The sequence below is a fragment of the Electrophorus electricus genome, chromosome 2, assembly GCF_013358815.1.
Source record: "Electrophorus electricus isolate fEleEle1 chromosome 2, fEleEle1.pri, whole genome shotgun sequence".
Lineage (NCBI taxonomy): Eukaryota > Metazoa > Chordata > Actinopteri > Gymnotiformes > Gymnotidae > Electrophorus > Electrophorus electricus.
Window position 1 is genome coordinate 35,485,215 of NC_049536.1, and position 23,273 is coordinate 35,508,487.

A 23,273-nucleotide genomic window follows, 5' to 3' on the forward strand; every position below is an offset into this window, starting at 1 on the left:
GCGCCTCCCTGACCTCAACAGAGAGAAGAGTCTATTGTTGGGATGGGTGGGGTCCTTCACAATTCTCCTGGCCTTGGTCTGGCACCGCTTGTAGTAGATGGTCTGCAGGTCAGGAAGTTCCGTGTGAGTGATGCGCTCTGCTGAACGCACTACCCTTTGGAGTGCTTGTCTGTCCTGCTTGGTGCTATTCCCAAACCAGATTGTGATGTTCCCCGTGAGAATGCTCTCGATAGTGCAGGTGTAGAAGTTCCGCAGTACTGTGGAGGGCAGTCTGAAGTCTCTTAGGCGTCTGAGGTGGTAAAGACGCTGACGAGCCTTCTTTGCCAGGGAGTTAGTATGGCGGGACCAGGACAGGTCCTGCGAGATGTGAACACCAATGTACCTGAAACTATCTACTCTCTCCACCGTGGTTCCACTGATCCTCACAGGTTGGTAGTGCCGCTCCTGCTTCTTGCTGCAATCCACGATCAGCTCCTTTGTCTTACTGACGTTTAGGAGGAGATTATTTTCCTGGCACCAGTTTTCCAGGAAGGCCCCCAGGTAGGCCCTCTCGTCATTGTCCGAAATCAGACCCATGACAACGGTGTCGTCAGCAAACTTGACAATGATGGTGGAGCTGGAAGTGGCTGTGCAGTCGTAGGTGTACAGTGAGTAGAGCAGGGGGCTTAGGACACAACCCTGAGGAGCTCCAGTGCTGAGGGTGAGGGTGGATGAAGCGCAGTTGCCCACCCGTACTGATTGTGGTCTGTCTGTTAGGAAGTTGGTGATCCAGTCGCACAGGGATGTATGCAGTCCTAGATCCCCCAACTTAGTAGTGAGTAGGGAGGGGATGATAGTGTTAAATGCTGAACTGTAGTCGACAAATAGCATTTTAACATAATTTCCCCTCCCTTCGTCCAGGTGAGTCAGTGTAGTGTGGAGCAGATGTACAATTGCATCGTCAGTGGAGCGGTTGTGGCGGTATGCAAACTGCAGTGGGTCCATGGAGACTGGCAGTGAAGATGTGATGAAGTCTCTGACTAGCTTTTCAAAGCACTTCATCACGACTGATGTGAGGGCGACAGGACGGTAGTCATTGAGGTTGGAGGGTCGAGGTTTCTTCGGGACGGGGACGATGGTGGACCGCTTGAAGCTGGACGGGACGATACCAAGCGTCAGGGAGAGATTGAAGATGTCGGTGAATACCGGGGCTAGCTGATCTGCGCAGGCTTTGAGGACTCTCCCGCAGATACCGGTCTGGTCCCATCGCCTTCTTGGTATTCACCCTAGCAACTTAATAATTCACAACCATTCACAAACATTAACTAATAAACAATATATAAACATTTTTCCCCATACAAAATTCATAGAATACATCATCATTCTCTGTCATTCCAATATCCATGCATATCATTCAAATGCATGTCATGTACTGAAGGATTCACTCCTTCTGAGCTCTCAAATGCACACTTTTGCAATTATCATATCATAGACATTGTCAGAATGCAATGGATGAAGATAATAGAATAATCATCACAGCCTTGAATTACAGGGTGCTGCCTGTATATTCTGAATTATGCAAATTCACTGCCTCTGGGAGTTAGCCTTGGCAGTGCTTTCCCCAAACTGTAATGAGCAGCTCAAGCTGGTCATTAGCACACCCCTGTTAAGCCCAGCGAGATCGCGTATGGCCTGGGAAAGTGCTCTGTATTGGCCCAATTAGTGCAGCTTTACAGAATGCAGATGAAGTTCTGCTTTTCTCACCCTTACATTCTTAAAATGTATTTCATGAGTCAAACGTGACTGCATCCTGTGAGTTTTTTTAAATATAACTAAAAGCTTCTCACATTCTCTGATTATCTGATTATCACAGTGCTCTGGAACTAAAGATTTCTGCACCTCTGCAGACTGACCAGTGTCCCCTTTTTTGCTTGATCTTTTTTTGCTTGAAGTCAAAGTAGGATGGAAGAGGTGGAAGATAAGAAACTATTGAACATCATATTCCGTACTTCAAAGATTTAAACCAGGAATTTGTACTTTTAGATTTAGATACTCTGGGATTTTGGCCTGTTTTTATTTACCAGGCTGCTTCTCCTTGAAGATGGTTACTCTGACCAAAGAAGAAAACCTTTACATAATGGCAAATACTGAAAAAAAAACCTTCTAAATGCTTTATAGTTTGGTTCTCAGAGGAATGCCTGCAGAGAGCAGTATTGCATTCCATGTTTTTATAGTGATAAAGGACAGAATTTTTGTTTTAATATACAATTTTACATCTTTTTGAATGAGTATGGTGACTGCCCTTAAACTAAATCCAACAAAAAAATACACTGATCACATGAATAGAATAAAAAGTACAAACGAAAGGTTTTCATGGAAAACAGATGGACTATTTCTGCTCTCCTGCAAGTTGTGCAAGGTTAGCAGAAAGAATCTGATGCAGCCCCCATAGCTCATTTATCAACTTCTCTAAGTCTTTTGATGAACCTATGTCTACATTGGCCTGTTGTGGTATTTCCAAAAATCTACAACTGGTCCTGCATAGCTATCCGATGAGGAGGCAACACGTCGTACACTGGGGAAACTGTGTGTCCTTGGCACAGTGTTGACAACCCGGAGTACCTCGGGGTGGATTCTTATCCCCTCGTCTTTTGTTCTCTGTAAGAATACTCTGGATCTGATGCTGCCTTATAGTGTGGAGTCCATCAAGTATGCTGATGACCTGACCTTCACTGAGCTGCTGAAGCGATCTGCTCTTGGACAGATGCAAGCTGCTGTTGATAGGAGACTAGTGGGTGCAGATTTTTTGCCCCTTGACCAATGCTTTAAAAACAAAAGATATGGTTATCAGTTTCAGGAAGCCTCACTACAGAACTGATCCTCCTTCTCCTTTCCTGCAGGCACAATGGGGTGGAGCATGTGGAGTCTTTCAAGATTTTAGATGTTCAATTCAGCTCAGACCTGATATGGGATAATCATATCTCCTATATCTCCAAGAATGTCAATCCATCCAAGGGATGTGTTTGAGCCAAGCAAACATTATTCTATCTACTCTAGATGAGCGACGGGAGGAAGCTGCCAGAAATGAGATTTGCTGGATTCTACTGGACCTGGCATGTTCCTTTCATGCACATGTGCCTGTGAAGTTGGACTATTATTCCTATAAAACAGTAGGAAATTTGAGCAGCAGGAAAATACACTAGCTCTCCTGGGGCTTTTGGAGTACTAGAATGAAAGTTTTGATTTTGTGGACTCATATGTCATGAATATTATTAGGCAGTTGTAACATTTCCGCTGGCCTGAGTGCCGCAGGGCACGGGGCAGGACACACAGACTTCTTCCTTCGTGAGGAACATTTATTAACAATAAACACGTGAGACAGAGGTGGCACTCACAACATTTACAATAAACATGACTATATGTTTAACATTAAAAGATGTATACACAATTAATGAAAACAACACAAACCAATTTTATGGCTACACAGATCTAGTTAAACACAAACATAGCGACAATGACCAACAATGGGAGCACACACGGACAGGGGTTTAAATAGACATAAGACATTAACATTAAATCCTGTGCGCATGTGTCCAATCCCAGGGGGAGGAGGGGGTGTGGTTACAACACAAATAAACACAGTACACGTGGATCCCCCTGCACGTGGCGGGCCGTACCACATGACTTATGTGGGAGGAGCAGTCCGTGACAGCAGTGCTATTTTGCACTAGTTGATATCTTTGGCAGTGTTGGACTTGATGACTGAACTGTTTTTTTCACCTGTTTGTACAAACATCTTATTTCATGCACTTAAGTGTCAAGCTATGATGTAATAAATGTTTATCAATAAACTTGAAGACATTTTGGCAATAGTTTTTTTTTTTGGGGGGGGGGGGGTTAGGGTGGCTGGGCGGTGAATCAGGTTACTAAACACGAGACATATATCTCACATTTCTTGTACTGGCCTTGCCAAAATGTGTAGCAGAAATGAAAATATTTTTCTCAATCCAAACTGAGAACAGTTCACAGTTTGTTCTTGACTTTCTTTGGATCTCTTGTTCTAACACTGTGCATATCTTAAAAATATAATATACGGAAAGTATAGTTATATTTTTCTCATAAAAATGTGGTGATGACTTCTCTGAAAGAATCTTATTCACATACAAATTTCCGTTGAAAGCTAAATCTCCCCAGATTCAGAACTGTAGCAGAACCTCTGGCCACTGAAGTTTATTCAGAGTACAAATGACTAGTTGTGATTATGCGTTGTTACTGGCAACAGCGAAGGGACACCTTAATTGAGATGGCAGGAATCACACTTGATTAAATCCTCTGAAATTATGCCAAGTGATTATTGCTGTGCTTGTCATTTCTTGGCTAGTCATTAGAGACACTGGCTTGGCTAGCCTTTAGTATATTGAAGGACTCTGCACTCATATCTTTTTAATATACTGTGTCATATCTATCCATCTAATCTGCTCCTCTCCTGATCAGACAACATTTCCCTCTCGTTGATGAGATGTTAATGAAACAAGCATGCCATGTTTTAATTCAAGTTAATGAAAGCCAGGACTGAACCAGAAACAGCATCCTGTTTAATTGCATTCGTTTATAATTCTCCACAGTGTTAAGGGAAGCAGAGCTGAGAATATTTCCATCACACTCAATATAACTTGCACTCCTTGCCTAGTCCAGTTGGAATTAATAAATGACTGCCACTGTCAAGATAGGTTTTGCATGACTTATGGAAAACATTATAATTAGCACTGACAGCTTCTCATTAGTAAACAAAATGCTCTCAATCTACTCAAAACAAGTTCAGTGGCTTCAGTCATCAGTGTTGGGGATCCTTTTGGTTATCAGAATTACACGTACTGATATTTCGGTTCTTCTTCAATGCACTTCTATGCCTGTTATTGTCCCAGTGGTCTCCCTATTGTCCTCAAGCAGTTTGAGGAATGTTGCTATTCCATTCTTTCTATTTCTAGCTATCCTTATGATTGAATCCTGCCTCCCACCTTGAGATAATTTCACCCAAGAATGGAAATGTGTTTATTCACTGTGTTAAACATTCTGCTGAGATAATGAAGCATGAAGCGTCGTTCTGCTTTCGTGTCTCTTCATCTGTTTTTGTACAGATGCCCAATTCAAGCGGCCCTGACAGAGTACGACATGTAAGATATTACCTGGAACAGGAACCCTTACTGTTAGAAGGAACACCTTGGGAGTGTTTGAGGTTGTGTGCTGACTGTGTACTAACCATTTAAAAATGCTAGATGTAGCATAGTTACCTTTAAAACGTATTTTTGCAAACAAAATAAACTCCAAGAAAGCATCCTGATCTGTCTTCAAAGAGCTAAATAAATTAATAGAAAACAACAAAGAAAAAAATATACATTTAGGGTATTATTATTCTCAACCTGCTCTAAGACATCTCCAGTAAGCATTTATGAATTTGACTATATTTGCTTCTGCTTCTTTGTGGGCAGAAAGGCAAATGTCTGCAACTTATAATTCGTTACTATGAGCTTTCAGAAAGGAGACATCACTCCAATCTATCTCCAGACACTGCATTCTAATAAAACAGACTTAGCTTGTTATTGGTCAGCTTTAATATGTCTCCAATCCAAGAGGTGTTAGACAGTGTCTTTGAAGTACATGTTTCATACTTAATGAAAAAGATTACCAAGATCATGTTGAACAGAATGTGTAGAGCAATTACTTTAGTTCTTACTCTATTTCTCAATCTGTGTGTGTGACTTTCCACTCCTAAAAAGCCTGGTTGATAAAGTCACTTAAAGGCAGTAACTCAGTGTGCTTTTTAAAGGGCTTTTCAGCTTTCAATACATGGAGAGTGGCACATTGTGAGAAAACCAACACCTTTTAGAAGTGCATATACATGATGGTAGGAGAGAAGTTTCTGTCTATTATACTGTGAAACAGTGCACTATGCATCTGTAGTCAGTGCGAGGGATAAATGTGGTGACTAATGCTCTTGCTCTCATCTCAAAACAGTGGGCACACCAGAGATAAAATTCCATCACCTCAGAAAGTATAGCTTTCCTAAACTGTATATTTAAAAATGCATATTCTCTCGGTAGAATAAAAGTACGAAGGACAAAGATGGTCAAAACCCTGTTGAACATGTGGCACCCTGACTTCATTTTAGCAAGCAGGTGGCTTAAGGCAGACAAAAACTGCATAGATCTAATATTTTATTCTAAGGGTAGTCTATGGTTCTCTTAGGAGTGGGAGTGGTCCCAAGCAGTTTTACTATAAGTTTGATCTATGATTCTCTTAATAGTGAGAATGATTTCAAGCAGCCTACGATTCTCTTAAGAGTGCAGCTGGTCATCATATTTCTTGGTGTTGTTCCTTGGAATAAAATATCTACGTCTATTAGATATTTATAATTTGACTCAATAACTAATTTTACCATTGCCAAGGTAAGGCAGTTACCATAAATCTATAAGAGAGGTGGACCACTGGATATTTGAGAGGATTATTGGCATTTGTTCCTTGTTTCAGTGCGAACAGCTAAGCTCTTTGGTTGGAACATAAGCTGCTGTTGTGAGACCACAGAATATTGATAACGTAGAGCTATAGATACTGCAAAAACACTTTGTGGGTAGACACATATTATTTAGTCAAAGGCTACAATTATTTTGATTCTTGTTTTCTGCATCAGAGTCTCCCAACAGGGAGGAATAATACAAGACCACTATCATTTCTGTTTTTATTTTCCCCACATTCTCTTCCTGCCAGTGGCCTGTCTTGAGGCACTAGTACACAGTTTCAAGCAATGGAATTAAAAAGATAAGTATGCAATGTGAAATTGAACCAGTTACTAATTAAACACTCTGGAAAACAGAGAGCCATAAATAAGCAAATATTCATGAAGATGGACATGGAGGTGACCCATGAAGACAGCAGGTGCCATTTCTTTAATTGCAAACAGGCTCCGTTTTTCTGAAGCACGACTGGCCAGAGTGAGAGAGTGGAGCACCAATTTACCATCTGAGAGGATGTTATTGTCAAAGGAAAAAAGAAAGCAAAAGGCCAGTGACAGTTTGACCTTTTCAACATATTTTTCTTTTTTCAGTTTTGCCTGCTTTCTCTTTGTTCTAATAATGGTTGCCTGCAATGTGAATGAAATGCATTGCTTTTTTTAAATAACCAATTTGTCATTTTTTAAAATACATTTTTTGCTTTATTTATTTTCTACTGTGGTCTTCTAATATTTGGTTTTATTTTCCCCTTATGGTAATTGTTAATGTATAGGTCTAGGGTTTATTTGTTTGATTTTTAAAGGGTATTTGGCCTTTCCAACACCAGCTGATCCCCTTTCTGGGGGAACAGTTCTTATTACACATTTCTAATGTTCATATGTCTATAAACAACATTTACCACTGTGTTCATTGGAAATTCTCCAGATTTTCACCCATACCCCTACACATGAATCAAGTGAATAGAAGATATGGCAAAAAGAAAAGAGATGGGAAAACAATTATTAAAAAACAACAACTGAGAATTGCAGATTAATAATATTGTTCAATAATATTGTGGTTTTTGTGCTATGGTTAACGCTGTATGTGCTGTATGTTTGAGTTGGCAAGTGCCATTTTGAACATTTTGCATCGTGTGTGTCCTATATCTAATCTTGTCTTGAATTAACTGTACTTTTGCATTTTTGCTCAGCATGAGTATTTTTACAAAAATGTTGCGTCCGTGTTAATATCTAGATCTAGTGCACATGACCCTTTAAGATCTACCTTTAGTTCTATGCTAGTATCATTTGGTTTCACTCAATGTGTAGGAGAACACACGCACTCTGGCGGACACCTGCTTGATTGAGCGCTGATGTATGGTATAGACATAAAAAACATAGTCCTCCATCCCCAGTCTGATGTCCTCTCAGACTTCATATCAGTCACAATATATTAATCTCACCTCGCTACCACACCAGACACACAATCATGTCAGCTACTGCACTTAGCTTTATTGCAAATCTTGCAGATTTATTATTTCTGACTGGGATACCCTTACACCCTACCGAACTTGATCATCTTAGGAATGACTGAATTCTTAGAATCAGCGTTTCGCTGTACACTCAGTGTTGTTCAAATTAATAATTTTTTTAAATAGAGGAGGAAAATTAGTACTGTAGTATAATGATAACATTTGCAATTTAAAATAGAACACTCAAAATATAGAATGCAAATGGTGCTACACTGAATGTGTAGTTTTCCAGCTCCCATGGAAGGAGAGCCTTCTCAAGTATAGAAAGGTACTTATTATTGCTTGAACATCTTATCTCTCCACCCTAATAGAAAATAACAAAAATAATCCTAGATTTTTATCAAGTACAATTGCACAACTAACTATGAATAAAACTAACACCAATGCTCAGAATACATCACTTAGTAATAATGAGTTCATGATTTTTTTCAATGAGAAAATTAAGAACATTAGAGATAACATTCAGAATATTAATGTCAGGCAGGTACATCGAGAACAAATCAAACATGCCAGTAAAAGCCTTGGAATCATTTACTCCTATCCAAGAGCCTGAACTAACTTTTCATGCTCAAAATCTAGATTCACTGCCCACACACTTTCTGAAAGAAATTCTACCTGAAGTAATTGAACCTTTACCTTTACTAAATTTAATATACTCTTCCATGAATATTGGCTATATTCCTAAATCATTCGCATTAGCAGTAATCAGACCACTTATCAAAAAAGCAAACCCTGACAATGTCAAACTACAGGTGGATCTCAAACCTTCCCTTTATTTCCAAGATCCTAGAAAAAGCTGTAGCTCAACAGCTAAGCTCATACCTGAATCAAAACCAAATTCATTAAATTTTTGGGTTTTAAGACTCACCATAGTATAGAGACAGTGCTGAATAAAGTAGCTAATGACCTGTTGTTGGCTTCTGACCAGGGTTATGTCTCTTTGCTTATATTGCTTAATCTCAGCATTTGACACCATAGTTCACAACATTTTACTAGATAGACTGGAAAATGTTGTTGAAATTAGGTGAATAGACCTTTCTTGTTTTAAATCTTATTTAGATGATTGTTACCAGTTTGTAAACATAAACTGAGACTTTTCAGCATACAGCAAGGTTAGTTTTGGTGTCCCTCAAGGATCTATTCTAGGACACCTGCTTTATTCTTTATATATGCTACCTCTAGTTGAAATTATACATAAACACTGTGCTAATTTCCACTGCTTTGCTGATGACACTAGGTTATATGTCTCAGCCAAACCAGACAAATATCAGCCTAATATTATTGAGAAATGTGTAAAGGATATCAGACACTGGATGTTGAGAAAGGTTCTCTCACTTAATCTTGAAAAAACATAAGTGCCCACAGGCAGCCAGGAGTATGCTCTCTAATTATATAATAAATCTTAATGGTCTCCCAATCACACCATCTTTAACAGTTAAAGATCTTTGTGTAATTATGGATCCTAGCCTCTTGTTTGAAGCTCATGCAAATAATATTTCTAAGACAGCCTTTTTTTTTCACCTCAGGAACATTGCAAAGATTAGGAACATACTATCTTTAGACAATGAAGAAAAGTTAGTTCAAGCATTTATCACTTTCAGACTGGACCACTGTAATGGCAGTACTATGGCAGTACCACTGCGTGGCTCCAGTAGGTTCAAAATGAAGCAGAGTTCTAGAGTTTGAGCACCACTCCTATCTTAGCTACTTTACATTATCTCCTACTAAAATTTTCTATTGATTATAAGGTACGTCTAATAACCTAAAGCACTGAACATCCTTGCCCCACAGTAAATTAGCGAACTCCTGGTGCATTATAAGGCACCACATCTGCTTAGATTAAAATATGCAGATCTTTATTAATACCTCAAATAAGGAAATCTACCGCAGGGAGCAGAGCTTTTTCCTATAAAGATCCCACACTACGGAATAACCTTCTTGTCAAAGTCTGAGACTCAGACACAGTCTCAGGAGGCTGAAAACCTATTTGTATAGAGAAACATTTAATAAAATTCCTCCCTTCTTAGGTAAAGATGTAGATCTGGGGGTTCATGGGCATTGAGAGTTAAACTTGGATATTATGATACTGTCACTTCACCTCTTTTTTGCTGATGTTCCAGGGAGTTTGCATGCCTGTGTTTCCCTCTGGCTCTTTCCTTTTAGCTGTGCTGCGATAGCTAGCTCTGCTGGAATCCATCCTTGCACATTATGTTTCACTAGTTTACACACATTTGTACTTGGACATGACTAATAATCTATTGTCTCTTTCTGCCAAGGTACACCTACTACTGATGTCATGTTGTTGCTGAGCCTTAACCTGTCTCAGCTGTCATGGCTCCTCGCACTACCCCCTGATGGCCCCCTGCGGTGGCCCACACACCCTCTACCCCAGCTACCTACTTCTCCATTGCACTGGACAGACGTTCTCATGCCAGATGGGTTTTGTACACATCTACACTCATCAAACCCAGACTAGGACTGCTAGAAAACTGGGATAGACATTTATTGCTTATTTTTCTCTTTACTTATTTTGCTCTTTAATGTTTAATATTGTTGCCATTGTAGTTGCTATTGTAGTACATTTAGATGGAATACCTCAGACGACCAAGCGAAAACCTTTATTCCTAAATATGTGATACTGATTGTGATGAATATACTGGTGAGTAGAGGGTCATTCTATTTACATTTACATTTACATTTACATTTACAGCATTTAGCAGATGCTCTTATCCAGAGTGACTTACACAAGTGCTTTGTCATTTACTCATAGAATATATTCAAGCACAGTATAGTAGGTTAGAATTAAATATACCAATGAACTAGAATACTGTAGAATACAGGGATGAATGCTGATACCTAGAAGTGCAAAATACATAAGGTCTATCTTAAACAATGATAAATGCTATAAACTAAACTATAAACTAAATGCTATAAACTAAATGCTATATTCTATCATGCAGCTGTCCAGTCAGAAATGCACACTGGTCAAACTTACAGTTCTCTAGTGAACAATTAGTGCTACACCATGTTCAACTGGTCACCTGAAAATTCCTGCATCATCATAGCCTAAATGATCAGATCTTTGTAAAGAATTTGTCAGGTCTGAGTTTTTATAATAATGAAGTATATTTCTGTGCCAATTCATTAAAGAGGCATACACTATGAATCAGAGACATTACCAGTAGTAACAAAGCTGACACCCACTCTTTTTAAATAATGAATTCAACCTGCTGGCACCGTTGTCCCAGATACAAACTAAAACGTTTGGTAGCATTGTCATGAAAGCATGTGACTCCTGACTGTTATATGACTTTGGAGCATCACTCCAGCTCAAAATATCACAGCAGAATCACTCCTTTTATTTGAACTATGTCATAAACTGACTTTGCGACCATCCTGGGGTTAGACATTTTGGGATGGAAGTGCTTTAAACCCGGAACTGATACTAATATATATTAAAACTCTAGAGACTTTAGAGACACCACTGTGCACAGCACTTGCTACCATGCTACTGTAATGTCACTGGTGACAGCTTTGTTGGGAACGGCCCACCACCCAGTCAGCAGTGATCCTGTGGTTAGAAATGGACATCTAATGAATGAGGTTGAGGGTGCCAGACAGAATCTGCACATCAACAGAAAAGTCTGGGTCATCTAAAATGCCTCTTATGTGTACCCATTAAACTCGCCTAATAACCAGGGGGTTCATGTACAAGGTAGTTGCTCTAATAACGTGGGTGATGAGTATAATCTATTTTTTTTCAGTCCGCAGTAGGCCTTGTATATTTGCTAACAAATATACATTTTAACACGTTAAAATGATCCAAACAAGCTTCATAAAAATCTTATTTCACCGTGTGTGCGTGTGTGTGCGTGCGTGTGAATGAGTGACAGAGAGAGAGAGAGAAAGAGAGCGAGAGAGAGAGAGAGAGAGAGAGAGAGAGAGAGAGAGAGAGAGAGAGAGAGAACTTTCCACAGAGATGTGAAGTCCGACACAGATTGTGATTGTAATCTCGATTATTCCGTAAATAATCAAAAGATTAGGATTTAGGCATTTACCAAACACAAGGCAAAGCTAAATTTCGACAACAAACGATCACATAAGCACATCCTTACGTGCGCAGCAACTGGCTGCACGCGCGCCTGGGCAGCTCGAGCGATCACATCTCTTTCGCAGTGGCAAGGTAGCGAATTCATTATTCCTAATCCTCACATGGGCATTCCAGTGAGCACCTACTGGTTTATACCATAAAGACGTGAGTATTTATTGGAGTAGTTTGTCTGTGTAACAATGATTGCGTAGGTTTTAGGTTGTGAAGAATTTTCAGCGGGAGTTTTAACATTGTATAGTTTATGTTGTACAATGCTCCACATTCTAAATAAGGGATATATAAATACGGGTTTGCTGGTTTTGTTTTTGAATTATGCTACTTTGTCTTTCCAGACAATATTTGCAAGAATTTCATATTTTGGGAAACAGATAGCAGTTTCATTTTACATGCTTTTGCATGCATTTTACATGTAAACGCACACACAAGAAGCTAAAAGTCGTTTAATAGTTTACATCATGTTAGGCTCACTGCTTTAAATTTCACTAGTAGCATGTTAAATCGGTCTAAGATTTTTCCCACGTTGTAAATTGTTGCATGGGCGCGAGGTTATTCACCGCTACGTCGTACGCATAGAACATCTTTTTAAGATTAAGTCGTTTTCTGTAAATCTTAGGTTTTGCTTGGTTTACTCATTTACTGAGTTACATCCAAGTGCCGTCAGCGGAACTTGTTGCTGTGTGATGGGAAGCAGGATGTAGTTGCTCATCTCTGACATCATGCCCTACAAACAACAGCTCATTATCGACATCTAACCAAAGATTTTTTATTAAGTGACATAAAAGCTCGAGATGATTAAAATGTTTTTGAAATGCTTCCTACAACTGGAAGGTCAGTACATAGCAGTCTTGTAACTTGCCAGTGTTCATTTCATGTTCTTTTTCATGCCATTTTATTTAGTTTATTTAGTTTCGTGCACTCTATTGTACATTGTACTTTAAATCAGGAGCATTTGCTTTTGGCTGCATTATTATTTCATTTGAAAACGTTCAATGAAAACTGGCAAGCCGTTGAACAAATTTCATCATATTTGTTTAAAGCCAATGTATAAATTGTTACGCTACAGATAAACTTAGAAAGACCTGAACTTGCTCCTCGAACAGGCACGACAGCAACACACGTGATACACAACACACGATGATACACAACAGAGGCGCGTGAGTAAGACAAACGCGTCTCCTTCTCTTGTGACTGGGATTTCTTACTCTCTGGTCATTTGCCCGGGCAATCAGGAGCCAAGTATGCAACTATCAAATTAAACGTAAACTAAACAAGACGCTAAGGTGGAAGCTGTTGCATAATCATGATAGCTTACTTGAAGACAATATGTTGTATATTTTTCTTAATTTTCCTGAGGTATGTAATAGCCTACACGGCACAGTGAAGACATGCAATTTAGGCTATGACAAAGGTAAATTACACTATATAAATGGCTTCGTCGTTCGTTACTTGATATGTCGATAAAATATGTAAATGAAATCAAATATTTTAAACAAGTCAATCAAACCAAAATAATATATTAGATTAAAATTTAAAATAATTTCTCATTATGGTATGGCAACCCGAACAGCTCCTGTCCTCGTAGGTTTAAGTGTAGCAAAACAAGGTTACCTAATTATGAGTTTTATCATTATGCTAATGTTTTGTTGGTAATATGGCCCTACTTCACTCATACTTGGTACTTACATTCGTTTCTTTATTAGTGTATGAACTGTCGTATTGCAAATATTATGCAAATTCCTAATAACAATTTATCACTGCTTCGCGAGTTCAAAGGATCTTCTCACTTCTAATAATGTCCCTGACTCCTAAGTATTATATCATTCTGACATTCTTGTTGTTATATTGTTATATAACCTACAGCACTGTCAAGTGCCCCTGAATACCACATAATCAATGGCCGAATTACATGTATAGAATAGTTATCAAGCACTTGTATATTGCGGTACACATAATCTATGATGTTGTGTCTGATACTTGGTTGTGATGTAAGCTGTCGTTTACATGACATGCCAGAGTGACATTATTCCTATGTATTGTATCACCCTGGCATGCCACGTAAATGATTTAGACATTTGTGAGCTAGATTACATCGAACATGTCAGGGACAAATGACAGTCAGACACAATAACATAGATTATGTGTACTTCAGCATACAACTATTACATTCAATTACAGTTATAATTGAAGCATACATACAATAATGCATATGATATCTATTCTAAAAAACATGGTTACTAAACAATAGTACTGTAATCCAGCCATTATAATGTGCAGAGGCACTTGAGAGTGCTGTAGGTTTGTTATATAACAACATTATTTGGTCATGACCATCTTTCTAAATGATACAATATAATATTTTCACAAACAAAAAGTTATTTTTCCTTACAGATAATTATTCACATGAAGTGGTTATCAGTACTAAGGCAAGGAGCAAGGGTATTGTTTGTTTGTTTGTCTAAAGATCTATTTAACAAGAAAAATACAAAATAGCATCAATCCACAACTAGGCTATCACTAAATGTCTCACAAGTTAAAAATTGGATATCATTAGGGATTGCTGACCCACATACCATATGGCTCACTGTGTATCTAGGTTAGTTTATTATGTGCATCTAGCTTGTTGATTTTTCAGGTCTAAAATCAATCAACTCTTTCCTTGGAGATATCTTGGACACTAATCTTTGCGCTTCAGACCTTAATAAACTGAACACGCTTTTGTTGGATACATTTCCAAATGTATTCTATGCACTCCTATTTAGACAGAGGAAATAATATTGGTAAAACCAGCAGATTATTTACAGCGAATTTTGATATGAAGTGGTCAGAAAATATAATGTATCTACTTTGCATCACTCTGAATCAAGCAAATGGGTCCATTTCATATCCTGTTGTACCACTACACTCCCAGAGCCATGCAACTTATGAAACATAATGCACATCTTCCCATAAAAGGGGGAAGTACAATACTACAATGCTACAATATTGCTATGTTTTTAGCAATAATGCACAGTTTCCAATCATATCCTGGCAGGTTAATTGCATTGAGAAAAGGTGTGACTCATCTCAACCTGTCTCATAGGTTAAATACATTGAGTAAGATAATATAAACATAACTGTTACCTTAACAGACAAGAACTCTAGATTGTTCTCCTCTTATGTTATATTTTACTTCATATATTTGCAATATGTGCTACACAGAAGACCCAGTAAGCCTAATTCAGCCACACTGGCCAAATCACAGAGCCTCTTTCATTTAATGCAATGTTCATTTCTAGCTAAAGAACTTCATCAAACATCATTCAGCTGAAAGCGTTCTGAGCGTGAGCCCTATCCTGAATGACTGGCAGAACAGACGTGCACCGTGCATAGCGTGATGGAGAAATCTTATTTCTGAAATATTTCTGTTTTTACAAAACAGGTTTACAGTATTCCTTCACAACATTGACTGTATTAGAATTAGTATATGGTTGTCAAAATGTAATTTAACACAGTAAGAAAACCATAAATAAGCGAAGATATTTTTGTTAGACAACTGCAAGCAGTGCTCATGTTATGCACTACGTGTTACTCATTGTTTTGACCTGGTTCAGAGGAGGTTGTTTATGAAGGATTTTAGACATTTTGTGGCTTTCCCGTCTCACAGGCAGATCTTCTCATCATCCCTGCACAGGCTGGAGAATCTTAATGCTGTGGACTTTGGCATACTGCACCACTACAGTGGTGTGCTGTTTTTAGTATGTGGTCTTAATTTCAGCTGTGATATCAGCTGTTATATTAAAGCTCTTGGATTTATAGCATTGCACTCTTTATTAAGAACATGCATGTACTCAGTTTTATAGCCCAGTTCCCTTCCAAGGATTCCATTCATTTGCTTTTTTTTGATTTCTGCATCAATTTCCTACTTATTCATGCTTCAGCATGTTGAAACTACAAATGTCTTACTGGTATTATTTACAATATATAAAAGTGTTGCCAAAAAATGTCACTAAATGATCTGTTGTTACAATGTTATTAGCATCCGCTGTGGCAAGGAAGTGTGTATTAAGCACTTGGTTTGAAATAGATCTATCAAACACATATTCATTGGCTCCACTCCAGCTGTAATTGAAGTACCTTCAGGTTTACTCAGGCATACCAACCTGAGCCCTAATTGAGTGAACAGCTACCACAGTTCCAACTGTATTTGCACCTGAAACAGTCACACCTGGTTATTCGGTATTTTGAGATTTGCATATGTTTTTGCATGATTACTTGGCAGACTAGTCACATTCTAAAAATAAGGAAAGCTTTTTCAAGGAACCACTCTTTCCCAAACTAACTGCGAATGGTGGTGAAAATCGTGGTATGTAAGCTCTGGGTGCTTGATGAGTTTCATGGCGTCAGAATTGTGAAACTCCCACAAAGATTTAGATGTCAGGCAATTTCCTACCACTCAGCTGCACTGATGAAGCCCCTCAGATGAGTGGCGAAATGCCTTCAAGATTACAGCACAAGGCTAGTCGCCTTGACGACTACTAGGCATTTTGGTGACCTGGATGTCTAAAATCCTTCATAAACAACCTCCGAACCAGGTCAAAACAATGAGTAACACATAGTGCATTACATGAACAATGTCTGCAGTTGTCTAATAAAAATATCTGATCTTATTTATGGTTTTCTTACTTTGTTAAATTACATTTTGACAACCATATACTAATTCTAACACAGTCAATGTTGTGAAGGAATACTGTAAACCTGTTTTGTAAAAACAGAAATATTTCAGAAATAAGACTATTAAATCCACCAGTGATATGGATAATATGGAGAGGAACTGCATAAAAACTGACAATGTGATAGAAGTGGGAGGTGAAACAGTGAATTTCTGTCGCTGGAGACTCTTGGTTCCGCGTGAGCTCTCAATGTTAAACGTACTCTCAACGTGTTAAACGTATAAGACATTAGAAGAGCTGGATTGAGGTTACCTCCAGCAAATGTTAACAGCTGGCAAATTTAGACATTTAGCTTTTTATTAAGCTGAAAATTTAGCGGAGGTCGGTGTAAGGTTAGTTCCAATTAAAATATAAGTTAATGGTAATTTAGTTTTCCATTGCTTGCATTATCATTGGATATATTTTACTTTTGGAAAGTCAGACCTTAACATTATATAATGTAGTTTAATGGATTTCTCTGCTTGAATATTTGTAGTTCATCCACTGAGCTCAATATTACATTTGTTTAGACAGTAATAGTTTCAAAGCCTTGAAAGGACCCCTTGTGTGTTCTGCATGCTGGGTGTTAGGGTTAGGGTTAGGGTTAGAGTGAGGGTGAGGGTGAGGGTTAGTGTGAGGGTTAGGGTTTGGGTGAGGGTGAGGGTGAGGGTGAGGGTTAGGGTGAGGGTGAGGGTTAGGTTTAGGGTTAGGGTTAGGGTGCACAGAGAGCATGGTGAGTATTGCCTCCCCTGTCTGCATCTGACAGATACAAGACAATACAGCTTTTAGTGAAACATACATTTCTATTAGTGAGCTAGCAAGCTGCTCTTGCAAAGAATTTGCATGAAAGGAAATAAAAACATGGAATAACTGATTATTTAAAACATCTACAAAGCTCACCCTCATGTTCTATCCTTAGTATGTATTCTATACAAAAGTTCAATTTAGCTGTAAATGTTTACTGCTGAAAGCACCTGAATGGCCCGAGCGTAATATTGATACTATAAAGCACAAAGCCTGTCTCAGAGAGTACTGCTACTGTAGACATATGTCTTATTTTTTTAATATTGCTTATCTCCCACTATTGTTGATTTATTTATTTTTTTTAACATATTTATTTTTTACATATTTTAAAACATTTTATTTTAAAGAGGCTGGTTATATTTACAAATGTCCAAACATTTGTGAAACATTCTGGCTTTTAAGGGTAACCTTATAATGTTACCCTTATAATCATTTTTATGTATCTGTGAGCCATTAAGATGAATAAGAACTGCCACTTTTAAAGAACCCCACATTCTGAAGGGCCTGTGTTCGTTTAAAATGGTTGTTCTACAGGAACCTGCTTTTGATTTGACTTGGTAGTAGTAAGCTGATCAGCCTTAATATCTCATTCCTTATACTACGTACAAACAAAAAGCCATTGCTATGACAACCATTCCTTAAAACTGGCAGAGGTGCATTCATAAGCATGGTGGGCTTCACAGCAATGATCTTATGATGATGTTACCTCCTCTACCCTCTCCCTGGTTGGAGCTCTACCTCCAAGATGCTGTTCTTTGTACCTTGCAGTTCACAGCTGAAAATACTTTGCACATCATTTGTAGTCAGGTCACTCACAATCGACTGGCAGGAGAACTCCTTCTGGAGATAGGCAATTACTAAAGTATTGTGCTGGTATTTTGCTCAATGCATTATGAGGGTATGAACAGGCAAGGTATAAATTGGATCTAGATGTTTTCTATGCTCCTTGATATTGATATGTTTTAAAAATACATTTAAATTTAGTAAATATATTAAATGTTAGTTCTCTTTAATAAACATGTAGATATGCATAAGCATTGGAGAGAAATTTCTCTTAATTTGTGAAACTGTAAGATCCTAACTTTTCCAGGGCATGGGGTTAATTTAGAAAAAAAAAAAAAAAGTTTGGATGATGAATTCCCTTGAGTTGTGACCTTTTTCATTCTTTCAGTAAACTGAGGTTTAGGGCAAAAATATAAATTTACACATTGTGAAGCCCAGTTCTGCAGCTCACACACTTCAAAAGCCGAGAGCAGTAGGAATGTTATCTGATCGAGGTGGTATGTTCAAGGACACCAGGCCAAACTTTGATGAAACAATTTGTTAGTGGATACACCCCTGGTGGGGACTGGCTGAAACTCACATGACAAGCAAAAAATCTCTGCAAAGCATTGTTTTCATGTAGGGTGAGTCCTACCCTGCTCAGATCATTCCTGCTTGAAAAAGGTAGAGGAGGCAGAGACTGATCAGACCTTCAGCCACTAAATTTACTGCCTGGAGGAAAAGGTGTATAAGATCCAAACAGCTGGCGTGAGGTGAAATGTAGTTTGTTGGGGAGTGAAGCTGCAGGATAATGATCCCAAAAGTACACACATCCCTGGCCAAGAAGCTAACTCTATGGTGTGAAGAAATTTCACTTGGGCCAATTCTATGATTTCTTTTGAAAAAATGTAAAATCTTTGAACCATGACAATGCTGTGGCAGTTTGGTACATGGAGAAGAAACAGGCTGTGCTTCTAAAGATATATATACTGGGAGTAGGATCTGGTGTAAAAGGTACTGGACACAAAGAATGATGAGGCAGGTATATGTAGCTCCTGTACATCTCCACAGAATGTGGATTAGGCAAGTATACACAGTTCTTTTACATCACTACAGGATGTATGTCCAGCATCAGAGCAGAGCAGCTGCCAGCCTTCTTCATACATGGCAGTTTGGAAAACCATGCAGCGCTTTTGTTTTTCTTGGAACAGTTTCCTGCAGTTGATTGAGGGAGTGATTCTTGTATGTTACAGTGGACAGGCTGTGCAGTGACAGGGTGTCCTATGATTTGTTGCATCTGGTTATGTGAATGATGAAACTGCAAAGCTCCAACTAACCTGAACGCATCCGCTCCCTTTCTTTTGCAGTCATTTTACTGTAGGCCCCCGAGTGCTGTCCTTAGCAGCACAGTCCCACCCTGACCTTCCCAACACCAGCGCTTGATTCACGCTCTACACCCCTGACCTTTTGGCAGGCGATGGCACATATCGCCATGCACGATTTCCATCAGCACGAAAGCACAATGATGCGTCGTTCCGGTGACACGTGCTAACTGAAGCAAATGAACGAATTTCAGGTACAGTCACATGTCAAGTTGAAAATGAATGGGCACAGCAGCTCGTACACGAGCCCACTGTCACAGAGCTCTGCAACACAGAGATGACCAGCCAGACAAGGCCAATACAGGGACATGTTCAAGATGAGTGCACATCATGTCCATAAAGGTCATGGGGGTGGGGGTGGGGGGGCGGGGTTGGGTGTTATGAACATGCACCTCACAAATGTGGAAGTAAGTGAATCGGTTCACCCTAATGATGCGCATATGGTACACAGTCCTGATAAAAATAAACCCAACAGTAATAGCATTCATACCAATGACAGCAGCTCAAACCTACACCACTGCTTAAATTCATGTTCAGTTACTAAACAAATGGAAATATCTTGAGCTAATTACAGTGGGAGTAACCCAATGAAGTTTTGTCATGTATTGCACCCAGGGCAATAAGACCCAGTGTATAGATCCTTGGTGGGACATGTCTGGGCTTTTTTATTTCTGTTTTGCTGGGTTTCATAGTGTTGTCAACACTAGAGCCAACGGGTGGTCATTTTGACCTCACACATATGGTGTTTTACTATTACAAATTTGAAGACCACAATTAAGTCCAGGTGAAATATTACGCTATTTTGTCAGTTATATTTACACTATTTGTAGTAGCTTAGTATAGCCTTTTTATGTGCTAATTGATTTGCTAATAAATACCAGTGGTAAATTTAAAAATTATTGGGACCTAAAATGCAACCAATTCCTCACATTATACACAATTCTTTTTCATGATCATTCTTAATATGTGCTTCATCATGTTTTGAAACCTCGCTTTGCCAGTCTGCACATAAAACCAAAGACATAATAGTCAGAATATATTTCTTCCTGTTATTTGTCAATACAATAATGCATAAAATTATCAAAACCTGTAATTCTCTGCACAGTATGTTGATTCAGTTCACCATACGGTTCACCCCTCTTGTTCCCATGGCACCTGCACCATCTGTCTTTGTTTTCATGTTGTCTCCGCCCCCTCTTGTGATTGTATTCCCTGCCTCTGTTTTCCACCTGTATTTTCATAGCCACGTCTCACCGTCTTTTTATGTGTTTGCCATCTTGTCAAGACAGCCTTTTGTGTGCTTATATTGCTCTTCGATTTTTGACAAAGTATCCCTTGTTGAAGAACCTTCTCCTTTTTTGATCCACTATAGCCCCAGTAATGACGACAGTTGTGATGATCTCTACGTTACAACTGAGAAATAGAGTCTAAATAAAAATGGCAAAACACACATCTTGCCATTATATGCACACAGCACTTCTAAACAACTTCTTTGTAAATGATTACCTGTTTTTACAATTTTTTACCCAATTTTAGATTTGATTTCTATGACTGTTAACACTCATGAAATATAAAACATTATTTTATGAAAAGTCAAGGAATAGGACCCTGTAGGATTTCTGTTTTATTGGAGTTGTGCGATAGACATCAAAATGACCCCATAGCATTCTGGTTTTAAATGTTGCATTGGTAAAAGTTCATTCATTAAGGATACTAAATTGTCTTCGTGTTAAGGTTTTACAAAGATTTTCTCTCCTGCACTCTGCCCACTGTGTTCTGTCCCAGGAATGGATTTAAACTGCACAGACCGGGAGAGCCGTGCAGATGGGCCGGGCAGAAGCTCACTGGGCATGATCCTCCTCTCCGTCACTCTGTCTGTGCTGGCTGTACTGACCACCGCCATCAACTCTTTGGTCATCACCGCTATCATTGTCACTCGCAAGCTGCACCACCCTGCCAACTACCTCATTTGCTCCCTGGCAGTGACAGACCTGCTGGTGGCCATTTTGGTCATGCCCTTCAGCATCGTATATATTGTGAAGGAGACATGGGTCATGGGCCAGGTGATGTGCAGCATCTGGCTCAGTGTGGATGTCACCTGCTGCACATGCTCCATCCTGCACCTGGCTGCCATCGCCGTGGACCGATACCGTGCCATCACGGACGCTGTGGAGTACTCCAGGAAGAGGACGTCATTCCGAGCCGCCATCATGATCAGTGTGGTGTGGCTGCTGTCCATACTCATCTCCATCCCTCCTCTACTCTGGAGACATCACAAAATAAACGCAGAGGACCAGTGCTTCATCAAACATGAGCACATTGCTTTCACACTGTACTCCACCTTCGGGGCCTTCTACATTCCCCTTATACTCATCCTTATCCTTTACTATAAGATATACCGTGCTGCTAAAATCCTTTACCACAAAAGAGGGGTCAGCCACCTGAGTAAGGCTGAGATGAACGGACACACGATCCCTAAGAGCTCTGACAGGGAACAGCAGAGCCTGGAAACCCTCAGTCCACCAGAGAAGTCTGTGTCCGAACCCTCCACGGAGGGTGACCGGGTGCGCCTCTCTGCACAGAGTCCGAATGTCCAGCCGCACAGGGAGAGGTCACTCCAGAGACAGCGTATCTCGGGCACACGGGAGAGGAAGGCAGCCACGACCTTAGGCCTTATCCTCGGGGCATTCGTCATTTGCTGGTTGCCCTTTTTCATTCAGGAAGTGATCGTTAACACCTGCTCCTCCTGTAGCCCCTCAAGTGAGATGGCAAACTTTCTGACTTGGCTAGGATACCTCAACTCTCTTATCAACCCCCTCATTTACACGATCTTTAACGAGGATTTCAAGAAGGCCTTTCAAAAGCTGGTCAAGTGCTGTAATTATTACTAATGTGGAAAGAGGAATGATACTGCATTCATTATAAGTAGAAAAACTGATGTGAAGACTAAAAATGAAAGAAAGAAAATGATGGTAGGTGAATATTTTAAGGATTTCACTTTTTATGCTAGCACTAATACCTCTGTATAAATATGTACATATATACCATGTATATATGTAAGTGTGTACATATATACCATGTAAAAATATATTGACATAACTGGCTGACATCCTCCAAACATACTTGTAATGATTGTGTATGAAAATAATTTAATTAAATAATAAGCAGTATAGAAATGTGTCAAGTTAGTCTGTATTTGAGAGAAAATTATTATTTAATGTTCATGAAGAAAGTCTAGACAATAAACAGTCAGTGTTCATTTTTCATCTGAACAAAATATGCATAATTAATTTGTTGCCTCAGACACTGCAGTTTATACAGACCAATAATATTCTACATTCTACCATTTGCACCAAAGCAAATCTAAAGAGTTTAATTGATAAATAATGGCTCGTTTTCATTAAATAATCAATTTCTAACTTCTTTGAGTTGCAAGGAAATCTCTATCACTATTTAGGATCAGTAATTATTGCTGATGCATATTCACAGAATGACTCAGTTCATTTGTTATGCAATTATTCTGTACAT

General features: G+C 39.1%; 1 protein-coding gene across 2 annotated transcripts; it reads left to right on the plus strand.

The window, feature by feature from the left end:
* The first annotated feature begins 12,043 nt into the window (after positions 1-12,043).
* htr1fa (5-hydroxytryptamine (serotonin) receptor 1Fa) lies at positions 12,044-22,986 on the plus strand. 2 transcript variants are annotated; one of them, XM_027009594.2, is made up of 3 exons: positions 12,044-12,253; positions 19,731-19,939; positions 21,531-22,986. In XM_027009594.2, exon 3 carries the CDS (start codon positions 21,533-21,535, stop codon positions 22,634-22,636), a length of 1,104 nt encoding a protein of 367 aa, XP_026865395.1. In that variant the 5' UTR covers positions 12,044-12,253; positions 19,731-19,939; positions 21,531-21,532; the 3' UTR covers positions 22,637-22,986. The 2 variants fall into 2 exon arrangements, with proteins under 2 accessions (XP_026865395.1, XP_035379638.1); XM_035523745.1 differs by lacking the exon at positions 19,731-19,939.
* Positions 22,987-23,273: the final 287 nt, after the last annotated feature.